The sequence below is a fragment of the Sinocyclocheilus anshuiensis genome, unplaced genomic scaffold (genome assembly GCF_001515605.1).
Source record: "Sinocyclocheilus anshuiensis isolate Anshui unplaced genomic scaffold, SAMN03320099.WGS_v1.1 scaffold1024, whole genome shotgun sequence".
Classification (NCBI taxonomy): Eukaryota; Metazoa; Chordata; class Actinopteri; order Cypriniformes; family Cyprinidae; genus Sinocyclocheilus; species Sinocyclocheilus anshuiensis.
Genome location: NW_015552843.1, coordinates 2,165,885 through 2,189,890, shown reverse-complemented (window position 1 = coordinate 2,189,890; position 24,006 = coordinate 2,165,885). Strand labels below are relative to the sequence as shown.

The following is a 24,006-nucleotide window of genomic DNA, read 5'->3' as shown; positions in this document are numbered from 1 at the left end:
TACCTAGATGTAGTTCTCACCCGAGGTAGCTCATTGATGTTCCTTATTACGTGTAAATCTGGCTTTTGCAATGAATAGCCGATACCATATTTTAATGTTTGTAATTGCAGACTTTTTAACAAATTGGTATTAATATTACGTTAAATAATATTATAAATGTACATTTTTTTCCTTAGGCATTTTTTGCCCTGTCCCCACTTCTGTTTATACCTTCTTGCTATTAGCAAATGCACGTTTTGATGGAAACAAAGGAACAAGACATTTTTAAGCAATGCTATATCCTAAAATTTGTGAATTTGGTTTAAAATGACACCACACATTAAATAGTTCACCCAAAAAAAATGACAATTCTGTCAACATATACTCAAACTGTTGACGGTAGCCATTGATTTCCATAGCATGGAAAAATACTATAGAAAACTATAGAAGTCAATGGTTACCGTCAACTGTTTGGTTATCAGCATTCTTCAAAGCAGGAGTTTTGTGTTCAACATTTACATTTAGTCATTTAGCAGACGACTTACAAATGAGGACAATGGAAGCAATCAAAATCAACAATTTTGATATGCAAGTATAGCAAATCTCAGTTAGCTCAACAGAAGAAAGAAGCTTATACAGGTTTGGAGAGTGAGTCACTTATTACAGAATTTTCATTTCTAGGTGAACGTTCCCTTGTTTCCCATGTTGTGTAAAGCAATGTTGAGTGAACATCATTAACATACATATAGGATGGCCTAAAATTCACAACTGATGGTGAAAAAGAACAGTGCCATTGGGAGTTTCTTGTCAGTAAAGCTACAAGCTTTTTTGTTTTTATCTTAACTTTGAAAAGTTGCCTAGCTCTCAATGGATAGGAGGTGCCCAGACAGTCACTACTGAGGAATTCAGGTCACACCATCTTTACTTGTGTGACAGGTTTTTCCACCCATGCAGAATTATATTATGCACTGCAAAGTTAAAAAGGCATTACTGTAGTCACATTGGGCTGACATTTAGAATTATAATCTTCCTTGCGAAAGCAATGACATCCATACTTCACTTCTTTAGTAAATAGCAAAATGTTATCCGCTAATAGAAGAGACAGGATGATATGAATAGGAAGCACGTGGCTCTTGGCCAGCAGTGCAGATCTAGAATAAGCATGACTGCAGATCAGAATTACAGAGAACTGATGGGAGTCACAATAAGCCTTTTTTTCTGTGTCACATGGTTTGTGATCATGGGATAGGCTATTCCATGCCAGAGCCTGCCATAATCACAAGTACACTCACAAAATAAGTGATAATGTAATAGAATATTCTATGATTTGGTACATAAATACACTGTAAGAATGTATGTGAAATGTTATTTAACTTTAACACATTGAATGCTGAAATCTAAACTGCTAAGCAGTTTAAAAGGACAAACAGTGTTAAAACTGATCACAACTAAGCAACTGACCCTTGATGCACATTGGAAGACTACACTCAATTTTCGACTGTGATCTCACTGAGAATGTATTGACAATATGAGTCATGCATTTGCTATTGTTTAGACACATGAAATTATTTTGCTGGCGTAAAAATCATAGACTAGGTAAAAATATGTAGAGCATGTTTGCAGCTGAAGTATGCAGCTTGTTATTGGACTTGTTGCGAAACTGATTGTGCAGCCATTTTAATGAGGAATATCATGCATGGCTTTGGTCGCATTATTTGAGAAGTGCATGGGCAATAAAAAATACTCGAATAATTTGAAAAAGCATAGCAGCATATCTTGCAATATCTTTACAGGTAAACTTTTTCATATTAAATAGGTCTAAATGAAAACGGGATCACTGACATTATGAGTGTATAGCCGTTATATTGATATATCACCGAAGATAATTTTACGTATGAAACGCAAGACTCGTGTTTAAACATGATTCTGTCCTCTGAAGTGTGACGTGTCAAACTAACTTGACCGCACGGGCTCACAGCAGCACATGTCCAACCTCAGACCAATCAGAAAATCGCACCAGTCGCTGCAGCCAATCAGGTGCAGGCCCTGCAAGGTGCATTCTTTTCAACGTTATTTATTTATTTATTTTGGTTGATCTTTTTTTTTTTTGGATGTGTTTAATACGAAATACTGTCAAGGATACAGTCTGTTAAAGCAACTTGGTTGGTCTGCAATTTTATTTGCGAGCTTGTGAATTATCAGTTGTCATTGATCAAATAAAAAAGGGCGTTGATGTGCTCTCTGATAATATGAGCGGTAGGGACCGTTTGCTGTCACAGGCAGTCTGTTTTTGTTGATACCGTCAGCGGCCGCTCAGGAGGGAGACACAGAGGAATTAATGCGTATTTAAACAGCAACACAGTCGTGTTGGAAATACACTGAAGACGAAAAATGAGAGGCCTAGGATACTTTAGTGCACTTTTATTCTTTCCCATGACATTTGGTGTGGATTTCCATGTGGAACCAAGATCGTATAACGCGCACCGGGTGTATGCGAAGTCTCCCGTAGCCGCCAGAAGTCTAATCGGGACGGGATCGGAGGCAGATATTTTTCGTATCCACCATCACATCCAGAAAAGGAGCGCAGACGGTGGACCAGACTCCTGTAATGGGTTGGATGGATTTGAGACCAAGTTAACTAGCAATACGCACAACGTAAGTTCACTCGAAGCACCGATGCAGCGATGCAGTTGTGTCTCAAAACCTAGGGATCTTCCCCTAACCCTAACTAGACAGCATTTTTGACAACATATGTGCGTTCAAAACGAGAGTTCTCATGGAAAACCGCTGACATATTTATACCTTAAAACTAACTAGTAAATGTTTTTATGTTATGCAAATGTTTGTTAACACTTATTTAATTTCTAGTGAGTAACTCAATTAATGACATAACACTATGATGATTGGTATCAAATGAAAATGAAGTAATATTTAATAGTAGGCTATGTAATGAATAAGGACTAGTAACTAGTAAGTTAACAGTAAAAATAGTACTAGTTGTTTCTAAATAATACATGTTTAAATGTTCTTTAAAGCTCACTAGATTATGTAAATAATTGTAAAATGTGACTGAAACTGCAAATTTTCCTTTTTCACTAGAACATTTTCAAAACGAAAGTACTGTTCGTTATTTTTTAACTACTATTTTTTAGTAGTATTGGTCTTATTTTTTCTGTGGTTACAATCATAGCCCTCAGAATACGTTTTCTTTTTCATTTCTGTTTTTATAACTATAAAATATTAATGGTTGTGTTTGGAGTTCAAGTAGGTGTAGTTTGGATTGTATAAATTGTAGAACCAGTTAAGCTGGTATGACAACCTGCTTAATTATCCTTTTCCCAACCAGCTAGGCCTTTTTAATGCATGCAAATTTTTACTGAACCATATACTTTATAATACAAGCAAGTCTTAATATTACAAAATGGAACAGTGAATAACACTGACACTAGTCATTGCAATGTAAAATGACTTCCTTTTCTCAGAAATATTTTTGGTTGCTTCTTGTCAGATGAGCTGAAACAGTCAAGATGTGTTTGAGGGTTGGTTGAAGCTTCATCATCTCACCTCTACTTCACCAACCCTCGGATAAACTTCCTGTGCTTATTACTCACAGATGTGTTAACCTTTTTTAAAACAGTTCTACTGTGGTTTGTCTTTCTGTAGAAGGTTATCATGAATTTGCAAGAGGTGACAGGAACTACCACAGTTGCGTTAATCAACAGAAAACAGTCTCAAAGTGTTTTAGGATTATACTCGCACTGACCTTTCGGTCTTTATATAGTGTTTGGATATATGTTCAATTTTAGACAGGGTTCAGAAACACTAGATGGGATTAGAAGATTTAACACTTATTTAAAGGGTCACAGATGAAGCTCAGAGCAAGAAAGTGAAAGTATTTTAGTCACTTTACTTCATTCTTTCCAGGTGTACTGTGGAGAAATGAGAGAAGAGATAGTCAGAAAACTAGCGATTTGAGATTTTCATGAGACACATTTGCTTTAACAGCATAATGGAACTATGTCATTTGACTTTTTAAACAGATCAATGATACATCATCTTTTTTTAAAAAACACAAATTACAAAACATCTAAACCAGTAGTTCTCAAAAGTGGGTCTGGGGCCGTTTTCAAAAAGGGGTTTGGAAGTTTAATAGTTTATTTAAAAAATAATAATTTACATTTAAAAAAAGTAACTTTTAAAATTGCAAAAAGCAAGATCTAAATGGAAATTATTTATTTCACCCCCCAAACAATTATTAATTTTATTGAAAAACATGCAAAACCTGAATCTTGAATCTTATAGAATAACAAGTTAAATTGTTTAATGATTTTAATATATCAACACCCCCAGTTTCTGTTAATAAAAAGTTTGTCATAATTACAGCAGAAATACCATAGGAAAATATCTTCAAATAGTGTGTTATATTTACAATGGGGGGCCTCCAATCAAAAAGGTTGAGAGACACTTGCAGTATCTAAACTAAACAGATGAAAATATAATACCGTGTTCATATACCATCTTCAGTTTCACAGTTTATTCCATTTTTTTTTCATTTCTGTAATTTGTCAGATCAGTCTTCATTGCACTATTTTGAGTTCCACGGTTAATTGTTTTGAATATAGTTGCTTGGTTTCTGATTCAGTGTTTTGGTTAAGGTTAGCATGTGTTTTGCATAGGCTAATAGTATCTTTCTAGGACATCATGCAATAAAACCCTTAATGTGTGTAAAAACTCTTATAGTTTGTCCGTGATGATGCACTTTCAGTATTGCTTTTGTTTAATATTAATAAAATGTGTTTCTTTCAGTTTACCTTTCAAGATATCAGTCGGTCTGTGTCTCTGGCCTGGGTGGGGGATGGAACTGGGGTGAGTTTCACTTTTGATTAATTATGCGTACACACTATCATATGCTTACCGTTCTGAGATGAAGTCTCCGGAAGAACCATGCTAGTTGAAGTTTAATTCAAGGTTAGATGAGGACATTTTTAGCTTTAGGTTTAAATTTAGACTGTCTAAATAATCTTTCCAGATCTCTTTGGCTGTTCACAAGGCTCACAAAGAAACATAAACACAACTATCAATATGGCCAAATGCAAACTCATAACCAGTTTGACCTCTCTCATGCCCCAGTGCACATTCAAGGCCATGTCGAGAAGTCCTTATTTTTACTGCCCATTACTGCAATAAAAACAATACATACTCTACCATTCAAAACTTCAGAGTAAGTAAGGTTTTTTTGTTTTTTAAAAGAAGTCTCTTATGCTCACCAAGACTGCATTTATAGGATCAAAAATACATTAAAGGGGTCATATGATGCTGCTAAAAAGAACATTATTTTGTGTATTTGGTGTAATGAAATGTGTTTATGCAGTTTAAGGTTAAAAAAACACATTATTTTCCACATACTGTACATTATTGTTTGTCCTTTATGTCCCACCTTTCTGAAACGCATCGATTTTTACAAAGCTCATCGGTCTGAAAAGCGAGGTGTGCTCTGATTGGCCAGCTATCCAGTGCGTTGTGATTGGCCGAATACCTCAAGCGTGTGACGGAAATGTTACGTCCCTTACCATATTGTGATGCCTGCGGCAACCACATGTGACGACCCCGGGCTGGACTCCGCTTCGTCCACGGTGAAAGCCGATCCGGCGATCGACAGCGCGAAGTTGAAGTATTTCCTCAGCGACCAGCACGGATCAGCTCCAGGCATGACGAAGCGATATCGTCCTCTTTTGGAAGGCCAAACAAAGTAGTTTCGCTTTCACAACGAAGCACATAGCGCATTCACGACATGGTGGCGGCGGCAACAATACTACAGTGAGAATAAAAGTTACGCCTTCTTTCTTTGCATTTGGGCGGCGTTATGCAAATCTTCCCAGATAGTGACGTAGACATGTGGGGGCGTGTTAGAACGAGCCGTTTTAGGTAGGTGTGGCTGACTCTTAACTTTTATAAAGAATATCTCTTTGGATTTGAGACTTTATTCTTTGCAACTTTACAGATCTTCTTTATGCACCAAGAGCTTGTAACACTCCAAAGAGAAAGGAAAAATTGAAATCGCATCATATGACCCCTTTAAAAACAGTAATTACAGTTTAAAATAACTGATTTAATATATTTTAAAATGCAACGGCATTACTCAAGTCTTCAGTGTCACATCATCCTTCAGAAATCATTCTTATATGCTGATTTGCTGCTCAGGAAACATTTCTTGAAAATTTGTGTCAAAGTAAATAACTGTCTTCATGTCTCAATCTTAGGTAGTGCTGGCCCTGACAACATTTCAGATGCCAATAGTCTTCCTGCGATTCGGTCAGTCTAAACTGTACAGAAGGTGAGTGCTGGTTTTAATCGTGTGTTTGTTTTTGTAATACCAATGTAGTATTTGATTTACTTAATTTCTTTCTCAATCCTCCACTCTTTGTGACAGTGAAGACTATGGAAAGTCGTTTGAGGATGTCACAGAACTTATCAACAACACCTTCATCAGCACTGACTTTGGGATCGCTATTGGTCCGGAAAGCTCTGGCAAGGTGGGCAAGACATGTCAAAAATCAAGCGTTTCAGTAACTTCTCCCTGTAAGCCCACGTGAGCTGGGGAGCTGTTGTGTTAAAGATGTTTCTCAGACTGCTGAATTGGCCTGTAGATATTTAAATGCAGAATGTCAATCACAGTAAAAATAGACCAGCTGACCTTTCTGTTCTTTGCTGATGTTTCAATACTCAATGCAATTACGCAGATATGTGACAGCACTTTAAAGTCCTGATATTCTTTCCCACAGGTGATCCTCACAGGAGATGCTTCCGGAGGCAGTGGTGCCAGAATTTTCCATTCAAGAGATTTTGGCAAGAATTTCATCCACACAGAATTGCCCTTCCACCCACTAATGCAGATAATGTACAACCCTCAAAACTCAGATGTTCTTGCAGCCATCAGCGTCAGGGTGAGAGACTTTAAAACATTGGTGTTATTTCCTTATAGATTGAAACTTTTTGACATCAAATGGAAAGTTACTATGGGCCATTTAATCAGTTTAAGAGTTAAAGGTGGGGTAAGTGATTTTTCAAAAACGCTTTAGAAAACTGATTCGGGCCGACTAGCAAAACAAACTTGTAGCCAATCAGCAGTAAGGGGCGTGTCTACTTATGATGTGGAGGAGAGAGCGTTCAGTGCACAGGACGAACATTAGCGAGCCGAGCGACAGAAAAATAGAGATGGCGGATAAAAAACAAAAGAGGAAAATGTCTGCAGAACAAAGGAAGGCTTAAGGCAAGAAGTAGGACCCGTGTAAATATCGGATCAGCTTTCCAGCACTGGAGAGAACTCAAGGAGCAGAAGGCCTGTGATCGGACGCCGAGGTTGCTTTGTTTCTTCTCGATAGTAACACCGTGTCTGCGCCGCAACAGCTAAAGTCTGTCTAGTACACTGGACGCGACAAAGCGACCGTTGAAAATCATTTGAAATTTGTGTCAATACGTCATGAATAGAACGCAGCAGCAGTTTTCTGTCGGGGATTTGTCGTGTCGTGTTGTGCCGTGCCGCATCCAGTGTAGACCATAGATTTGTAATTTGTAATTGTAAATATTTGCTATTCACTTCCTCCTCAAGTATATTTTTTTAAAAACAAGAAGATATAGGGCTACATTCATAGTGCTTCTTCATCTTTTATGCTTTTCAAGTGGTGCATAATATCATAATAACTTACATAATATCATCTTACTGCTGTTGTTTCAGCGTGATCTCTGGATCTCTAAAGACTTTGGTGAAACATGGAAGAAAATCCATGAGATGGTGTGTGTGGTCAAATGGTAAGCTTTTTATGATTGTTAAAACTGCTCTAGGAATGAGTTTGTGTTTGTGAAGACACAAGGGGGTTCAGAGTGGAGTGACTTTATATAGTAGGGCCTGTTTTGTTTTATGTTTTGACCAGAGTTCTGGATCATTCTTTTTACGGCTGCACATCCAGGACACACAAAACACAAACATGCAAATATGGCCACCATGGCAGCAACACGAGACCTTCTCTGCTGAGTCACCCTGTTTTTCCACACGGCTCAGCTTTCAAATGTCCGAGGAAGCTTGCCTGCTCCAGATAAACTGCTGCATCAAACTTCGGTTGAATTCTCCAGTTTTTTAACTTGAATTCAACAGTCTTTTATTTATGCACTTGAACAGTGAAGTAGTGATATTGACAAGGAAGTTCAGTGAGGCTATTCATTCATTTACACATTTAATGTTTGACCAAGGCTGCCAGGTCTGTTTGTGAACTTTTTAGTTTTTATATAAATATACTGTATTGTTCCTTTATTCGTCCATTGAACATTCCTGACTGTAGGTTAGTTTCATTCTCAGTGGTCCCTGCAGGCTTCCGGGTAACCTAGTTTTAAAAAAAGAACAGTATCCCACCTTTTTCGAAAGACAGGATCAAATCGGCAGTAGGAAATTGGGTCAGATCAGTCAGACTTTATCTTGAGACCTTGAGTCTACAGTGTATGGCATTAGACATGAAAAGAAGATGCGAAGGTCACACATGACTTCAAAAACCAGAAAAGTCACACCATGCAGTTCCTTTTCAAATGAAAATCATATTCATATTTAAATTACAACATTTTAAGGATAATTTAAGGAAGTAGCCTATCAATATAAGTGTACATTTTCAGAAATGGAGCAGTTAGGCTTAGACACTTTATCTACTTTATTCATTATAACTTGATTATTTATGCAATGGCAAGAAAATTAACAGAATGGAAATAAAGAGCTAATATGGGTGATTGAAATTTTGAATTTGAAATATGGAAATCGGAAATTTGATTTCATTTATAATGCAGATTACTGTTATTTTTCAGAGGGCTTGGGATGATTTAGTGTGATACCACAAAACATCTCAGAATTCATTCGAATCTGGTGTTAAAGTGATGATTGTGCTGTTTCTTACCACAAATGGTGTCACTTCCTGGAGGATGAAGTCATTAGAGTACCAGAATAGAAAATGATACTGAGGACAGCTAAATGATACTTATGAAAAACATTACTGAGAAGAAACCTATGAAATGATTATAAGTTAAAAGATTTTGATTAGACAAAGGTGAAAAATTAAGATACACCTTTTTAAAAAAATTCTAGTTTTTAATTTTAGATTTTGCATTGGAACAAGCAGGAACATTTAAAACCATTAAATTGTAACAAAAGAAGATTAACTAATATAATTTCTTACAAAAGTCTTACAAAATTGTAAATGTAGTATTTTACCCAATATAAGAAAATGTACTGCATGAAATGGCCTATCATTTTTATAGTATCATTGAGAGACAAAAAAAGTGGACCCTTATGACTGTTTTTGTGGTCCAGGGTCACATATAAGGAATAAGTGACGATGGGCTGTTGAATTATTAGAAAAGAATGCTCACCTGAGGTGTCGAAGCGGAGTGGCCGTTACACCTCGGGTGTGCATAATATTTTCTAATATTTCTAATAATTCAATGGACCAGAGTCAATTATTACACTTATACTATGGTTACCACACCTCACGACATTGTTTAGATGTTGTATTTCAAGGCATTCATCAGGTTTTAGTCCTTAAAACGCTCTTGTGAGTAGGATTACTTTCTTGCGCATCTCATCAAACACCTCCGTTGCCAATTCCAAAATGTAATTTTAGATGTAGTAACAGAGGCTTGAGCCGTTGATAGCAGACTAATGCAGCTAATAACTAAGTTATTAGAGAGAGAGAGAGAGAGAGATAGAGAGAGAGAGCAAGAAAGGGAGAGAGATTAAGCGCATCTCGCAACAGACTGAAACGACTGAAATCGTTTGGCGAAGTGTTATAGACATGCGATGTGGTCAAGACCTGCCTGGAACTACTTTAGCCATGTGTTTCTCTGAAAATAACTGCATACCTTAGAACGTTCCTCAGCCAATCAGATTCAAGCATTCATAGTATAAATATATATATTGAATTAGTTTCTATTTATGTATTTTCCATTTTAATTTCAATTAAAGTTTTAGTAATTTTGTTGTTTTTTTGTAATTTTTACTGTTATTTTTTTATTTGTGTAAATAGTTTTTATTAATTTGATTTAAGTTTTAGTTATAGTTATTTTTGTGCATCAAGTGAAACTAAATGAAAATAATAAATGTTCCTTTGGCAACTAACTTAAAATGTTTTTCAATTTCATTTCAGTTAATTCTGATTTTATTTCAAATTTTAGTTTTAGTTAACTATAACACCTGTTTTAGTTAACTATAACACCCTGGTTTGTTGGTAATATTCCAGCAGTCTGGCAACCTGAAGACTCCTCAACCTGAGTCACTCCCTCAAGTCTTATTTTAACAATACGCCATATGAGTTCAGACAATCCTAGCTATCCTGTTACAACAATGCCATGAATTTTAATGGAGAATCAATCGCTATGTGACCAGCTTCTTGTTGCATTGTTCATATGTTATTTATAATGCAAAAACATGATTTGTGTGGTGATCACAAACTATGTCGTCTTCCTTGACATTATAGCGTGCAGCATTTATTTTGCTGCAAACAAATGACTGATCTGAAGTGAACTGATCTGACTGCTGTTTAATCTCATGGATCAATTCTCTCTTTCTCTTTTCCACAGGGAAATGGATACTCTGTTCTTCTCCACCAACCTTAACGGATCCTGCTGTGAGTAATATTTATAGCTTTGTTGATCTAAGGTGTTGTGACATGAATGTGTGTGTGTATCAATTTTATGTTTATTTCTGGTTTTACATCCTTGTGCATTAGTTACTGCATTGAAATTGAGTTATTCTAAATCTAAAATTTAATTTCAGAGTTAATTTTTATTATTTGCGATAACAGCTGGAAATTTCACAGCTATCGGTTCATAACATATAGTGCACAAAAATATATGTATATAATATTCAAGCCAGCGGTTAAAATTTTTATTTGCCCAGTTTAGATTTTCATTTGAATTGACTAAAAACCAAATGTTTTAGTTTGCAAAACATATGAACACTAGTACATGATCCGCAAATGTGACGATACCACACTGACAGTCCTGTCAACTGGCACAGTCCTCTCTCACACTGGTCCTGTCAGCGGCCATCTTACCGTTGAGCCCAGTTGAGTGAAAGTGTACACTTTTGCATTTCTGTTTCCTATATTTGGCAATGAGTGCATGTGCTTTTTTTGCAAGTTGATTGCACTAGTGTCAGAGGGGATGATGCAGCATCCTGTGAGTGGTGTTGCTCAAGAGCTCATTAATATTGTTTAGATTAAATGTTGTTAGAAGCTTTTTGAATTAGAATTTAGCATCCCACAGTGGATTTGAGTCAGCACGCCACCACTGCGGCCCATGCGGCATCAGCAACTCATTAAACCATATATTTCTGTAGTAATGTTACTTCACTTTTTGGTGTTTTTTTGTTTTCAGATGATAAAGGGGTGCTGGTTCTGAGAAAGTCAGCTGACCTTGGTGTTAACATTAAGACAGTCGCTGAAAGGATCTACTCCTTTGGGATCGGCGGACGCTTCCTGTTCGCATCAGTTATGACTGGATCAGGAAACATAATGCCGTCAGCATCTGAGGTGTGTGAGTGAGGGTCTTTCTGAGTTTGTTGTGAATATATGAATGCATGAATGTGATGTGTTAACTGTGTGCATGCTCTTTAGGACATGATACGGGCAATACATGTGTCGGTAGACAAAGGTGAGACGTGGAACATGGCACAACTTCCTCCTGTCGGCCATGAGCAGTTTTATTCAATACTGGCAGCCAATGATGAAATGGTCTTCATGCATGTGGATGAACCAGGAGGTGAGTTTTTGCTTTTTACCATAACCAAAATACATGTGGTTACATTACAACCTAACCTTGTATAAACCATCATAATATTATCTATGCTGCTATATAGGTACATTTTATTGGGCTTTTATTGGTCAACCACTGGCTTATAGCAATAGCAGTTTGATTTGTGCTATTTGATAGACCTCAGTGTTTCTGTGTCTTTTAACTGTACTGTGTGTGGTTTTTTCAGACACTGGGTTTGGCACCATCTATGTATCAGATGACAGAGGCACTGTGTATTCCAAGTCTCTAGAACGCCATCTGTATACGACCCCAGGGGGCGAGACAGATTTCACGAACGTCACTTCCCTCAGAGGAGTCTTCACTACTAGTGTGCTGGTTGAGGGTATGACTACATCCTACAGAAGACGGACATATGCTTATAGTCTGTGTGTATATTTAACATCCGATTGCTCCAGGGGGACTGTATCACTTAGTATACTTTAAATCGATATGGGTAAAAACAATATCAATACAGCAATAGCTTGCATATGATATTTAACTTATGCCTTGTCCAAATACCCACACTTGCGGTCTTGGCCACTTGAGAGCGCGAGCGCGCGACAGGAAGTAAGTGCGCAAGACTGTCCCAGATCTTAAAAACGCCAGAGCGCAGTGCCCTTAACACACACTAAAACCTGAGGCACGTACTGGAAATATGCTTATTATGACTGTTATTAATTTACATTTTATTAAAACCTGCAAAAATCTTTCTGTCGAGTGATGTAAATAAATTTTACAATAGTTTATTGTGCATGCATATTATATGTAAAGTTGCTTAAGCGAAATCAAGGAGTTTATAAGACTGGTTTACTCATTCTTTATAGTGTAGACGTGTAGAACATATCCGCATTTGTGCATCAATGTCTGTAATGTGTGCTGTATGTGTGAAACTTTTAGGAATCTTATCCAAGTTGTAGGCTAGTCAATATTGGTCAGTCAGTATCTGACATAAAGCCTCCGCGAATTAAATGGTCACCACAAACACCATTAACTTAAGTGAATTATATGGCAATAATCGTCAATATGCTTTCACACAAACAACTTTATTTTTTGAATGTTTCAATATGTGTTGACACAAATGACTTATTTAAATTTTTCATTGATACAACATGGCACTTAGTTGTTAGAAAAGAAATGCGTAGAGACGTTATTGCTTGATGACGTCAGGAACCGATGAATCGGCTTTTTGAACCGGTTCAATGAGCCGATCTGTCCGAAAAGAACCGGTTCGCAGAAATAAATCGGACTTTGCAACAACTAGTTCTGGGAGTGTTAGTGCATCCACACTCTGGAGCGGTATTCGAGGCTAAGCATATCCCATCATGCATCATAATGTGGAAATAAATCCTGAGACTTTGATTTTGCGATAACATTTCCAGTGTACGTTAAATATTATTATAGGCTACTGCTTATTTTGGAAATAAAGCAAAGTGTTGCACATTTTATTGGTGCAAAGGTTAGTATGTGTATTTTGTACAACATTTGCAACTACTTTTATCACTTAATTAGATGCACCACAATTACTACATTTTGCAATCTGTTATAAGGACTATTTAGATGTTTATTTTAAAATGCAAAGTATTGAAAATAAAAATAAAGCTCTGTAAACACTTGCATTTTTACAACACTATAAGTGTGTTCCATCAGGTAATGAAAAGTTCTACACACACTTGTGGTCTTCATGCTCACTTCATGCTGGACCAAATACAGGAAATACGTCATAGAAGTGGTCAAGTGCAAAGACCGCAAGTGTGGGTATTTGGACAAGGCAATTGCATACACTACTGTTCAAAAGTTTGGGGTCGGTAAGATTGGTTTGTTTTTGAAAACAAGGCTGCATTTATGATTAAAAAATACAGTAAAAACAGTAATAATTTTCTGTTTTAATATATTTTAAAATGTAATTTATATCTGTGATGCCAAAGCAGTGTTATTTTAGTATCATTAGATACTATTATATTTTTTTACAATATTTTTAATTAGTTTCATTAGTGACAAAAAATATTTATATATGGTTTTAATATTAGTTAACCATAATAACCCTGTGGCAATGCTGAATTTTCAGCAGCCATTACTTCAGTCTTCAGTGTCACAAGATCCTTCAGAAATCATTCTGAAATGCTGATTTGCTGCTCAAGAAATATTTCTCATGTTAAAATTAGTTGTGCTGCTTAATATTTATGTGGAAACTGTGATATCTTTTTTCAGTATTTTCTGATGAATACGATTTTTTAACATTATAAATGTCTTTACTGTCACTTTTAATAAATTGTTGTTAATAAAATGTGTTCTAACTAAATAAGAATATTTATTTCTTTTAAAAAATCTTATTGACCCAAACTTTTAAATGGGAGTGTATATATAATTACCTATGTAAATAATAGATAATGTGAAATCAGTTAGTTCACATGACTAAATTCACCTTAGGTAGGGCTTTTCTAAAATGATTTTGTGTTTCTCTCTATTTCTCTTTTCTGCTAAAGACGGCTCAGTACAGACAGTAATATCGTTTGATCAGGGAGGTGAATGGGTTCCTTTGAAGAAACCAGAGAACACAAAGTGTGATTCTACAGCCAAAGATCCAGAAATGGTAAGAACCACTTTTAAGGGAAGTTGTAATAATTGGGCACATGCGGCCAAATAGTTAAAATTCTTGAGAAGACTACCTCTAACAGTATGTCTTTGTTTAGCCTTTTTTTTTTTTTTTACTTACCTTGTGTTGTCTTCCTCTTGTGCAGTGTAGTCTGCATATTCATGCCTCATACAGCACCTCCATGAAGCTGAATGTTCCCATGCTGCCTCTGAGTGAACCTAATGCTGTGGGACTTATATTGGCTCATGGTAATGCACGCACACCAATTAGAAACAGTCTAAAGTCCAATTCCGTTTTGTGACCAACTGAAATATTTTTGTGTTTTAATTTAATTGGCAGTATTGAACAAAATAGAATTGCCACAGAATTGCAAAAACAATGACTTTTCTTTTTCAGGCAGTGTAGGTGACGCAATCTCAATGATGACTCCCGATGTGTACGTGTCTGATGATGGAGGCTACACCTGGCTGCAGGCTCTGGACGGGCCACACCATTACGCCATCCTGGACTCAGGAGGCCTGCTGGTGGCCGTGGAGCACAACGAAGCCAAACCCATCTCTGAGATTAAGTGAGCAACCCCCCTTCAGTGTCATTTTAGTATCAGATTTTATTGTACTTAATTAATATTTTGCCTTAAATTAATGTTAAATGTTAAACTAAATGAAAAAGGCAACTAGCTGAAATAAAAATAAAATCAAATAAAATCGCTGAATTGCATATGAAAAAGCTGAAAAAGTTGGGTAGAACTGTCTGCTTGTGTGTCTCTAAGGTTCTCCACTGATGAGGGGCAATGCTGGTATGTTTATAAGTTCACCCAGACGCCGATGTTCTTCACAGGGCTGGCCTCAGAGCCTGGTGCCCGCTCAGTGAATGTCAGTCTGTGGGGTTATGAAGATGCTTTGATCAGCCACTGGGTAACTTACACCATTGACTTTAAAGACCTGCTGACACGTACCTGTGAGTGACCAGTTCTCTTTGAACCACACAAAATCCAAGGCATGTTACACTTTATATAATTCAGTTTAGCACAAACTAATCTTTCTGTCTGGTTCCCAGGCCAGGAGAATGATTACATTCAGTGGCTGGCACACTCAGATGACATCAGCGACCCAGACGATGGCTGCATGCTGGGTTATAAGGAACGTTTCCTGCGTGTGAGAAAGGACTCAGTGTGTTGGATTGGCAGAGATTACATAGTCACAAAGCAGCCCACGCCGTGCAGGTGTACACTGGATGACTTCCTGTGGTGAGTGGGAACAGAAGATATCCCTTTAGTTATTTTATACACGTTTCTATTTCATCTTTATAATATTTTAGTTTCTGTTTAGCAATTCAGTTTTAGTTTGAAATTTTGATGTTAATCCTTTTATTAGTTATTCTTAACAATTTGTTATTATTCTTTATATTTCAACTAATTTTGATTTTTAAATGTACTTTATTTTGGTTTTTAAATCAGTAGATTTAGTCTTAGATTTAGTAAATAATAATAACAGCCCTGTGAACACCCTGTTATCAGATGTTGTTTTTTATTATGTATTTATATTATTTATAATTATATATTTACCATGCCCTAGTCATTTACAGTCATTTGTCATGTTAAAAGGTTTATACATTTAGACCTTAAATTATGATTTGTTATATATTGGTATAATTATGAAGAAAGGCATCAAAGTTTTCAAATATGTCAAATATTCTCTGCCGTCCTCCATAGTGACTTTGGATATTACCGTAAAGAGAACAGCTCAGAATGTATCGAACAGGCTGATCTCAGAGGCCACGATTTGGAGATCTGCATCCATGGGAAAAAGGAACTGCTACAGACCAATGGGTAATGCCCTCTTTATTGTTCACCGTTTCTTGAGGATTAATGCTTTGTCCTAGCATTAGTCAGTAGACAGTTGAGATTTTTCACTCGATTCATCTTGCATCTGGTTAGCACATGCTTGTCCCTGACTCATTAGGAAAGCTCTACAAATAACATGCAGATGGTTTCATGGTTGTCATTTTTTAATAGGTACCGAAAGATTCCAGGTGATAAATGTGAAGGAGGGGAAGAACCAGAAAGAAGGGTGATTGACCTGAGCAAGAGATGCGTTAGCAACCTGCTGGAGCCTCAACTGCTGGTGAGAATGCATTTAGCCTGCTGTATATTACTAGTTTAATTATTCAGACAGGAGTTTTGAAATGTGTTTTAACGTCACTCATTTATACAGTATGTATGTGTATATATACGCAAGTGTTAAATTAGTAGGTTACCCAAAAATGTACATTTTAAAGAATAGACTTATCCTCAAATTTTATAATAATATCATTTTAATATTGTTTTGTTTTACTTTTATACTGCTTTTTGTATTTTTGGCCCCAGTCCACATTCACTGTCATTGTATTAAAAAGAGTGTCCAGGATATTAATCTTAACAATTCTCCTTTAATGTGTCAGAGAGAAATAATACGCATAGATGAACTGTTCACAATACGATGTGTTTAAAAAAGATGATGAATTTGCACTCATATACCTCTATTTAACTTGTATCTCTGTAATCCACAGACAGATAAATCTACCTCACATTCCGCCCCTATCACTGCGATCGTCATAGCCATCCTGCTGACCGGTGTAGTGTTTGGAGTTCTGTTTGTAAAGAAGTACGTCTGTGGTGGAAGGTCAGTCTATTCTCCAAATATTTGAAGTGTTTCATATAGAATATATTTAATTCTATTACATAAAATAAACAACTGTCCTTGCTCTTTATATTTTACAGGTTCCTTGTACACAGATACTCTGTCTTACAACATAATGCGGAAGCCAACGGCATAGATGAACCACTGGACACAGATGTTGCTGAAGCTCCCAAGAATGATTTCCATGATGACTCAGATGAGGTAGAGATTCGGACCATCTCACACTAATCAATTCACCTAAACATTTGTCTTAATTATTTACAAGCTGATCATGCACCCTCTTTAAAAAAAAAGAAAGAAAAAAAAGGATTTATAAATTGTCCAGATTTTGGCTTTGTTTTCCTATTGATATTCTCTCTACAGTCCTCATACATTATGTGTACACGTATTTATATTGCTTTGACCGTTCTCTGTAGATCCCACCTTCTTGGATGTCATGATTGGCCAATTATGTAATGCCTGCACGCTATTGGTCAAACTACTTTTCAGTCATTACCTTCTCATCAAGTATGGAAAAAAAAAAACAAAGCCAAAACTTGAACATTTTAGGCAATTGAGAAATCCCAGCCAGGGCATGTCCAATAAAAAGAGGACGTATGGTCACCATATATTAAGTATTCTGCTTTGACATTTCAAATAGTTGTACTTATCTTTTTGAATGATTGTGTGTGTTTTGCAGGACCTACTTGAGTAGAGAGCATTATGTGAGCAGAAGAAGCTGCATTTCCTGTCATTCAGGCATTACTGTTGCTTTCTCTATCTTCCTAAAGCACAAACCAGCTGTCAGCTTTCTCAGTCATAATCTACCAGCTAACATCATGCACTTCCTTGCTTCTCAACCAATGGGAGGGAACCTGGTTGCTTCTCCACCAATAGGAAGCTGCTCTCATGATAAAAGAGCCTTTTGAATGTAACTCTGCTGAAAGCAGTGAAGTAGGGTTTAAAATACTGTTTGTGGGAGTTTCAATTCTTGCTTTTGACATCGGGGTCTTCTGGGCGTGATTTTAAAGATCAAACCTTTGTTTGATGAGACTGTCAATGGGGTACTTGTAAAATACTTGCTTTCTTTTTATGTACAGATGCCCTTATGTGAGATCTAGAGGTATTATTTATCCTCATGGTGATATCAGATTTTTATTTCAGCAGAAATTTTATTCAGTGACAGGATACAATGAATCATATCACACGCACGTGATGCAAGCATCCCAGGTTTAAATACTGTGCTACTGAACCCTGACTGTGTTTATCACTAGAATGTCCACTTTGCTGCAAGTAATGAGGTGCATTAATGAATATAGCAATAAAATGCTGAGAAACAGGCAATAGATTTGGCTTCACAAAAAGGCAAAATATTTATAATGTAAGATTTATGAACATTACTTAACTGAAACTGTGTAGCTATGTTATAGGGTGTGAGTTTAATAAAGGGGGGATTTGATATTTGGACAAATAACTGTAGAACATGGAGATAAATTTCACAGATTACACAATTAATTTGTAAGCTACTGTCACACTTCAAATAAAGTGATTTCTGCAATGGTTAGGAAAAATTTTGTAATAAATATTTTCATGAACTAAGCAATGATGCAAATGCATGTAAAATATAATAGTTGTAGTTTGTGTACAAACTTGCACACTTTGGCCAAATCAAATTTTGTAATTACGTTTTATTAGCTTTCAACATTTGTGCCGTTTCTTGGTTCTTGTCTTGAGAGTAGGAAATCCCATGTTATCAAGCAGAAAAAAGTGTGACTGCTTTTTTTTTTTTAGCCATTGCACACAGAAACGCATAAAACTTGACTGTGACAAACCATTAGTCGCAATAATTTTGCATGTGTTAATTATTTTCGTGTGTGCAGCAAACTTCAGTGAGGTGAAAACAGTTCCAGTGGTCTGAAGTCTTTGACCATGTGATATTAATATTAATTTTGAATATTTAAATGCAATAGAGCAATTTAGCACATTTCCATTGGCATTTCCTGTTTGCATAGATGTTTGATGCTGTGAGTTTTCTATTAAGTGTGTATTTAAAAATCAGTTCTACAGTAGTTTGGAGCCATTTTCAAAATGTCTTGTAATCGTTTATTTACACATACCTAAACAAAATTCTCATATTTTCTTCAAATAAGACAATCTCCATTGCAAAGACTCAGATTATGAGTTACATAGTGTTTAATAGGTATAAAAATCTAGTGTATATTTTGATTCAAGTGCCTAGCATGGAGGCATAGTTTATGCCTTCCAATGAAATGTAATGTCCTCTTCAATAATCCTAAAGTAAGAGAACAATCTAATTTCCGAAAGATCTTGAGATTTGACAAAATTATTCATTCAGTTGACAAATTATTTGTGTGAACTTTTTATACAACAAAATAAGAACAATTATGCCCCTAAATGATTTAATACTTGTTCCTAAATTGAGTTGCTCTCCATGCTTGGGGTAATAAAAGATACAGTGCAAATGAAATATAAAGCTAAATGATTTCCATTGTGACAGTGATTGTATTTATAAGAGGTGTTTTCTTGCTGTGCAAAATCAGTGTATATATTAGTTGTGAAGCTCTGTACATATACAGCATTTCCGACTTTGTATCTTTTATTTTTGCTCTGTATATTTGGAACAGAACTGTTTATTTGAGAAATAAATTGATTTGTCCCATTGATGTTGCATTTTTTATTTCTGCTTTTTAGTTTGTACATGTGACAGAAAAACAAAAAAAAATGTAAAGGGAAAAATGATCAAATTTAAAGGGTAGGACAGCTTGCTCCTAGCTGTGCCAGTTTTGTTGCAAATTCTAACAATAAAGTAATATTAATAAAAGAACAGGCCTAGACTTGAGCAACAAGTGTTTTGATAAACATGGTGACTTGGCAGAATAGCTCAAATTCTATACAGGAAGTTGCCTTCACTGTCAAAAAACTCTCTTCCCTTCTGTTCCACTGAACTGGGCTTTTCCTTCAGTGTTTGTGCGATGTGCTCTAGCTCTTCCTCGGTCAGAATCACTCCATCCCATTCCTCCTCTAACTCTATATCATCCCTCATGTCCATTTCAGATGTAGAGTCAGGCTGCTCATGTAAAGCAGGTGTCACTTTCTGTTCAGCCGATAGCTGAGATGGTACTATGTTACCACTAGAGGGCATGAGTCCAGTGTCGGTCTCCCTCACTGCAAGCGCTCCTGTACTCAGTGCTGTCAGGGCACCCGTGTTTCCAGAGGGGAGTACGGCTGGTGTTGCAGTTTTTGGCAGTCTGGACTGCTCAGTTTTGCCATCTCTGAGAGACTGCGGCCCACTATTAGTGAACACTTTCGTGTCCTGCTTTAGCTTTCGGACTGCTGATGGGGTGAATTTGCTGCGGAGGACTCTGGAAATGTCATCAGGGCTTACAGAGAAACCCTCTGCTAATCTCTCTAGTGTCCATTCCTCTGGGGACTCCTGCTTTAAGTACCTGTAAAAGGAAGGGCAAGCAGATAACTATAACATTTTTGGCTAGACTTAAGATATGTTATTATATACAGCTAAACACATTATTTTATTATGTTATCACAAGCAGAAATGTTCCGAATTAAAAATTTTGTTAGAAAACTATATAAAGATTCTATTAAAATTACATTTTATGTACAAAATACACTGTAGTTCAAAAGTTTAGGGTCAGTACAAATTTTTTTTTATTTCAAAATAAACTAATTGAAATTAAATTCTGCAAGGATGCATGAAACAGACATTTATATTACAACAAAAGTTTCCTATTTCAAATAAATGCTGTTCATTTGAATGTTCTATTCGAAGAACCCTGAAAAACGTATCATGGTTTCCACTAAAACACAACTGCAGCACAACTGTTTTCAACATTAACTAATAAGGAAATGTTTCTTAAGCAGCAATCAGTATATTAGAATGATTTCTGAAGGATCATGTGACACTGAAGACTGCAGTAATCACTGCTGAAAATTCAGCTTTGCAATCACAGGAATGAATTACATTCTAAAATATATTTAGAAAGAAAATGTTGTTTTAAAATGTAATAGTATTTCACAATATTACGTTTTTTTTACTGCATTTTGATTAAATAAACATTAAAACAAATCTTACTGACCCCAAGCACTTAAATAGGAGTGGCCACATCAAATAGATAAACATGTAAAGTTTTTGTGCTTAGCAAATATTAAAATCACTCAAGGAAAGTTTTTTAATATAGTCACAGGCATGTCATGCAATTGAATGCTGGTTATAAACATACACTTATTTAAAAATGTTTGACTGCTGTGTGATTGACCAATCCGAATCAAGTATTTCAGACATATTCATACTGATACCTTATCTGCTGAATAGCATCCCAGCTTAGTCTTCTCTCTGGGGCTCCAGGATTGTTCATTTTCCTCTTGATGATGTGAAACTTTGCTGCTTTACGCCTTTTCTTCTCTTCACTGCACAGGAAATAATGTTAATGCATGAAGACAGCATTTGCTTTTGTGCTTCTGTATAAGGACTCACCTAATAATAGAGTTCATTTTGGCTTCTACTGCATCCATATCATGGTCATCTTCAAACATGTCTTCCTGTGGTCTCTGTTTTGGATGAGAATCAGGATACCTCTGTGACATCCACCCGTATGCGCCTCGACTGGCATGCCGACAAACCTGGCAAGCAGCAGGTCCTGGGAGAGGGGCCAGTTTGGTGGCCAACATATGGGCCATTCTCCACGGGGTGCCCATTCTGTACAGTCAGAGACACAAAGACAGTGACATCTAAAATTGCAATTGAATCCAATATAAAAAGGAATGTTTATCAAATAATATCTATAATTCTATAATAAGAGTCTGATGAAAAGTCTGAAGAAAAGAGTACACTGAAAGTAAAGGATTGTTTTTCTTGTGCACTTGTTAGGTTTGAATTTGCATCTGTAGATTTCAATTACAGTACATATACAATACATTCTCAAAGTTTTCCTCATGCACTGCTATTTTTTTACTGGCTGTTGAACAGTTTCTGATTTATAAAGTGATAAAAAGGGATATCCAGAAATCCCTCTGTAAAAACCTTAAACCTTTAGCAAAATAATAATAATAATAAAAAAAAGAATTTTAAACCTAGTTTTATGCAATCTTCAGATTTCTCTCCTGTAAATGTATGCAAATTTGTGCAGATGAATTGTATAATGCATCATATGCGTTTTTAAACATAGCATTTCAGAAAAATTGTAAAACGAAACAATTGTCATAATGTATTGTGATTAATCAACTGGGAAAGTATGGTAAGAATACGATCTATAATTTTTTATTTTTACCCTATTCATCTGTGGTGTTTCAAAATAAAAATAAAAACACGTTATTTCATAAAATAAAATTTGTAAATTTGTAAAACAGAGCATTTCAATTTCATTACATCTGCGTTATTTCTACATCACTTATCAAACAAAAGTTAATGTATAAAATTGAGCATTTAAATTTTCCTACACAAAAAGTCAAATTTACCGTTTTTCATAACTCGAACTTTGGTCTTATACAACCATATGATATAATGTCTAACACTATGTGAACACATTTTGTAAACAGTGCCTGTAAAACACTCACATGTCCCTCCGCTCTTCTTTCACGGTGACATTACACCGGAAGCATATAGTTTAACCACGCATGCGCACCGGTCAATCGATTCTTTCCGACTCGGATCGTTCCCACTCGGCAAAACTCGGCTCCGTTCGCCGATCACATGCGTCAAGCCTGCCCCTTTCTTCTCTGTGTGGCTCATTTTGCGCCATTTTGTCCGCACCACTGTGTTGATTGGGTTTTTGAGATCTGTAGTGGAGCCAATCAGAAGGGTACCGGACAACTGGAGAAACGGTAAAGGGTTGCGCTTGCTCTAAGGGAAATGGTAGCTGACAACACGGATTGGTTTGTCAGTGACCAACCAAATGACTAATTCTGAAAAATACAGAAATCAAATCGGTTAATGCGAGAGGGAATGAGCGCGAGCGCAAACACTGGACATGAATGAAACTGTTAATGCAGTCCAAGACAAAGACAGACCTGCTAATGTCTGTGAAATATGGGGCTGTTTTTGGGCTAATTAAAGAGCAGGTTGAATTTCAGACCATTTTAATTACCTTGGTTTGCTCATAATAAGGGGTAACGTAAATGTTGTTTGCCAAACAAACCACCTAGAAGGGGTTTGTGAAATGATTCGAAAATGTATATTATTTAGACCTTCTTGTTAACTTTTCAGCCCTTAACTGTATGTGTAGATAAAAACATCGGACATGCCCCAAGTAGGTAATATAAGATGCTGTACATAATGTTAAGCACCTTCAACAAAGAAACAGATTCAGTCTCAAAATACACCTGGTTTCTGGCCCAAACCTGCAGTTAGGGACAACATCAGACCTTGTTTGTTTTCATATAAATCTACTAGTTGTGGTTATACTGAGTAATAAGTGAATCACTTTTTTAAATGTTTTTATGACAAATTAGGTGAGGAAGGAGAGATGGAGCAATATACTGCTACAACCAGTGGAGATCAGATAGTGGTGCAAGCTGCCAATGGGCAAATCCAGCAGCAGGTAAGAGCCAATGTAAACGGGTTGCTGTTTAATCAGTTACTTTTAATATGGAAAAAATACCTTGAGTGTGGTTTTTATTTGTTTTTCCATGCATTTTTAAACTTATCTAAATTGTACATTTTACTGTATATCAGGTGCAGTAGTATTTTAAAAATAGCATGAGAGAAATCTGCTTCAGGAAGTGGTTTCCAATTCTAGGAAAGGACTGGGTAAATAGTTATTGTAGTGGCCTACAGTCTCACTCCTTTGAAATTAACTTTCTCAGTCCTGATAAAAACAAGGTTTATGTGACACAATCACACCCAGTGTGTTTTGCAACATGCGTTTAAACAGAAATGTGAGTCAGAAAGAAAATATGTGTTTTTCTTTGAGG

At 36.3% G+C, this 24,006-nt stretch overlaps 3 protein-coding genes across 10 annotated transcripts in view; 2 read left to right on the top strand and 1 right to left on the bottom strand.

Annotated features, from left to right (window-relative positions):
- The first annotated feature begins 2,085 nt into the window (after positions 1 to 2,085).
- On the top strand, positions 2,086 to 18,899 carry LOC107668073 (sortilin-like). Of its 2 annotated transcripts, XM_016459843.1 has the most exons (21): positions 2,086 to 2,634; positions 4,786 to 4,845; positions 6,240 to 6,313; positions 6,410 to 6,512; positions 6,762 to 6,923; positions 7,715 to 7,788; positions 10,594 to 10,640; positions 11,392 to 11,546; positions 11,631 to 11,775; positions 11,996 to 12,151; positions 14,292 to 14,398; positions 14,547 to 14,649; positions 14,798 to 14,969; positions 15,171 to 15,358; positions 15,458 to 15,647; positions 16,113 to 16,229; positions 16,416 to 16,524; positions 16,949 to 17,061; positions 17,160 to 17,280; positions 17,759 to 17,783; positions 17,867 to 18,899. In XM_016459843.1, the coding sequence occupies exons 1-20, from the start codon at positions 2,371 to 2,373 to the stop codon at positions 17,771 to 17,773; spliced, it is 2,475 nt and encodes an 824-aa protein (XP_016315329.1). In that variant the 5' UTR covers positions 2,086 to 2,370; the 3' UTR covers positions 17,774 to 17,783; positions 17,867 to 18,899. The 2 variants fall into 2 exon arrangements, with proteins under 2 accessions (XP_016315329.1, XP_016315328.1); XM_016459842.1 differs by having other exon boundaries at positions 17,759 to 18,899.
- Positions 18,900 to 19,787: 888 nt separating this feature from the next.
- LOC107668094 (neugrin-like) lies at positions 19,788 to 22,729 on the bottom strand. The gene is made up of 4 exons (XM_016459883.1): positions 22,651 to 22,729; positions 21,572 to 21,793; positions 21,394 to 21,504; positions 19,788 to 20,525 (listed from the first exon to the last, which is right to left on the bottom strand). Exons 2-4 carry the CDS (start codon positions 21,790 to 21,792, stop codon positions 19,961 to 19,963), a joined length of 897 nt encoding a protein of 298 aa, XP_016315369.1. The 5' UTR covers position 21,793; positions 22,651 to 22,729; the 3' UTR covers positions 19,788 to 19,960.
- An 80-nt stretch (positions 22,730 to 22,809) lies between these two features.
- The window catches only part of LOC107668092 (nuclear transcription factor Y subunit alpha-like), a 10,130-nt gene continuing 8,933 nt past the window's right edge, over positions 22,810 to 24,006 (top strand). For 2 of the 7 annotated variants that reach the window (XM_016459882.1, XM_016459879.1), the window contains exons 1-2: positions 22,827 to 22,917; positions 23,545 to 23,633. In XM_016459882.1, the coding sequence (XP_016315368.1) occupies positions 23,559 to 23,633 (75 nt within the window). In that variant the 5' untranslated portion in view covers positions 22,827 to 22,917; positions 23,545 to 23,558. The other 5 variants (XM_016459881.1, XM_016459876.1, XM_016459877.1 and 2 more) reach the window with 5 other exon arrangements.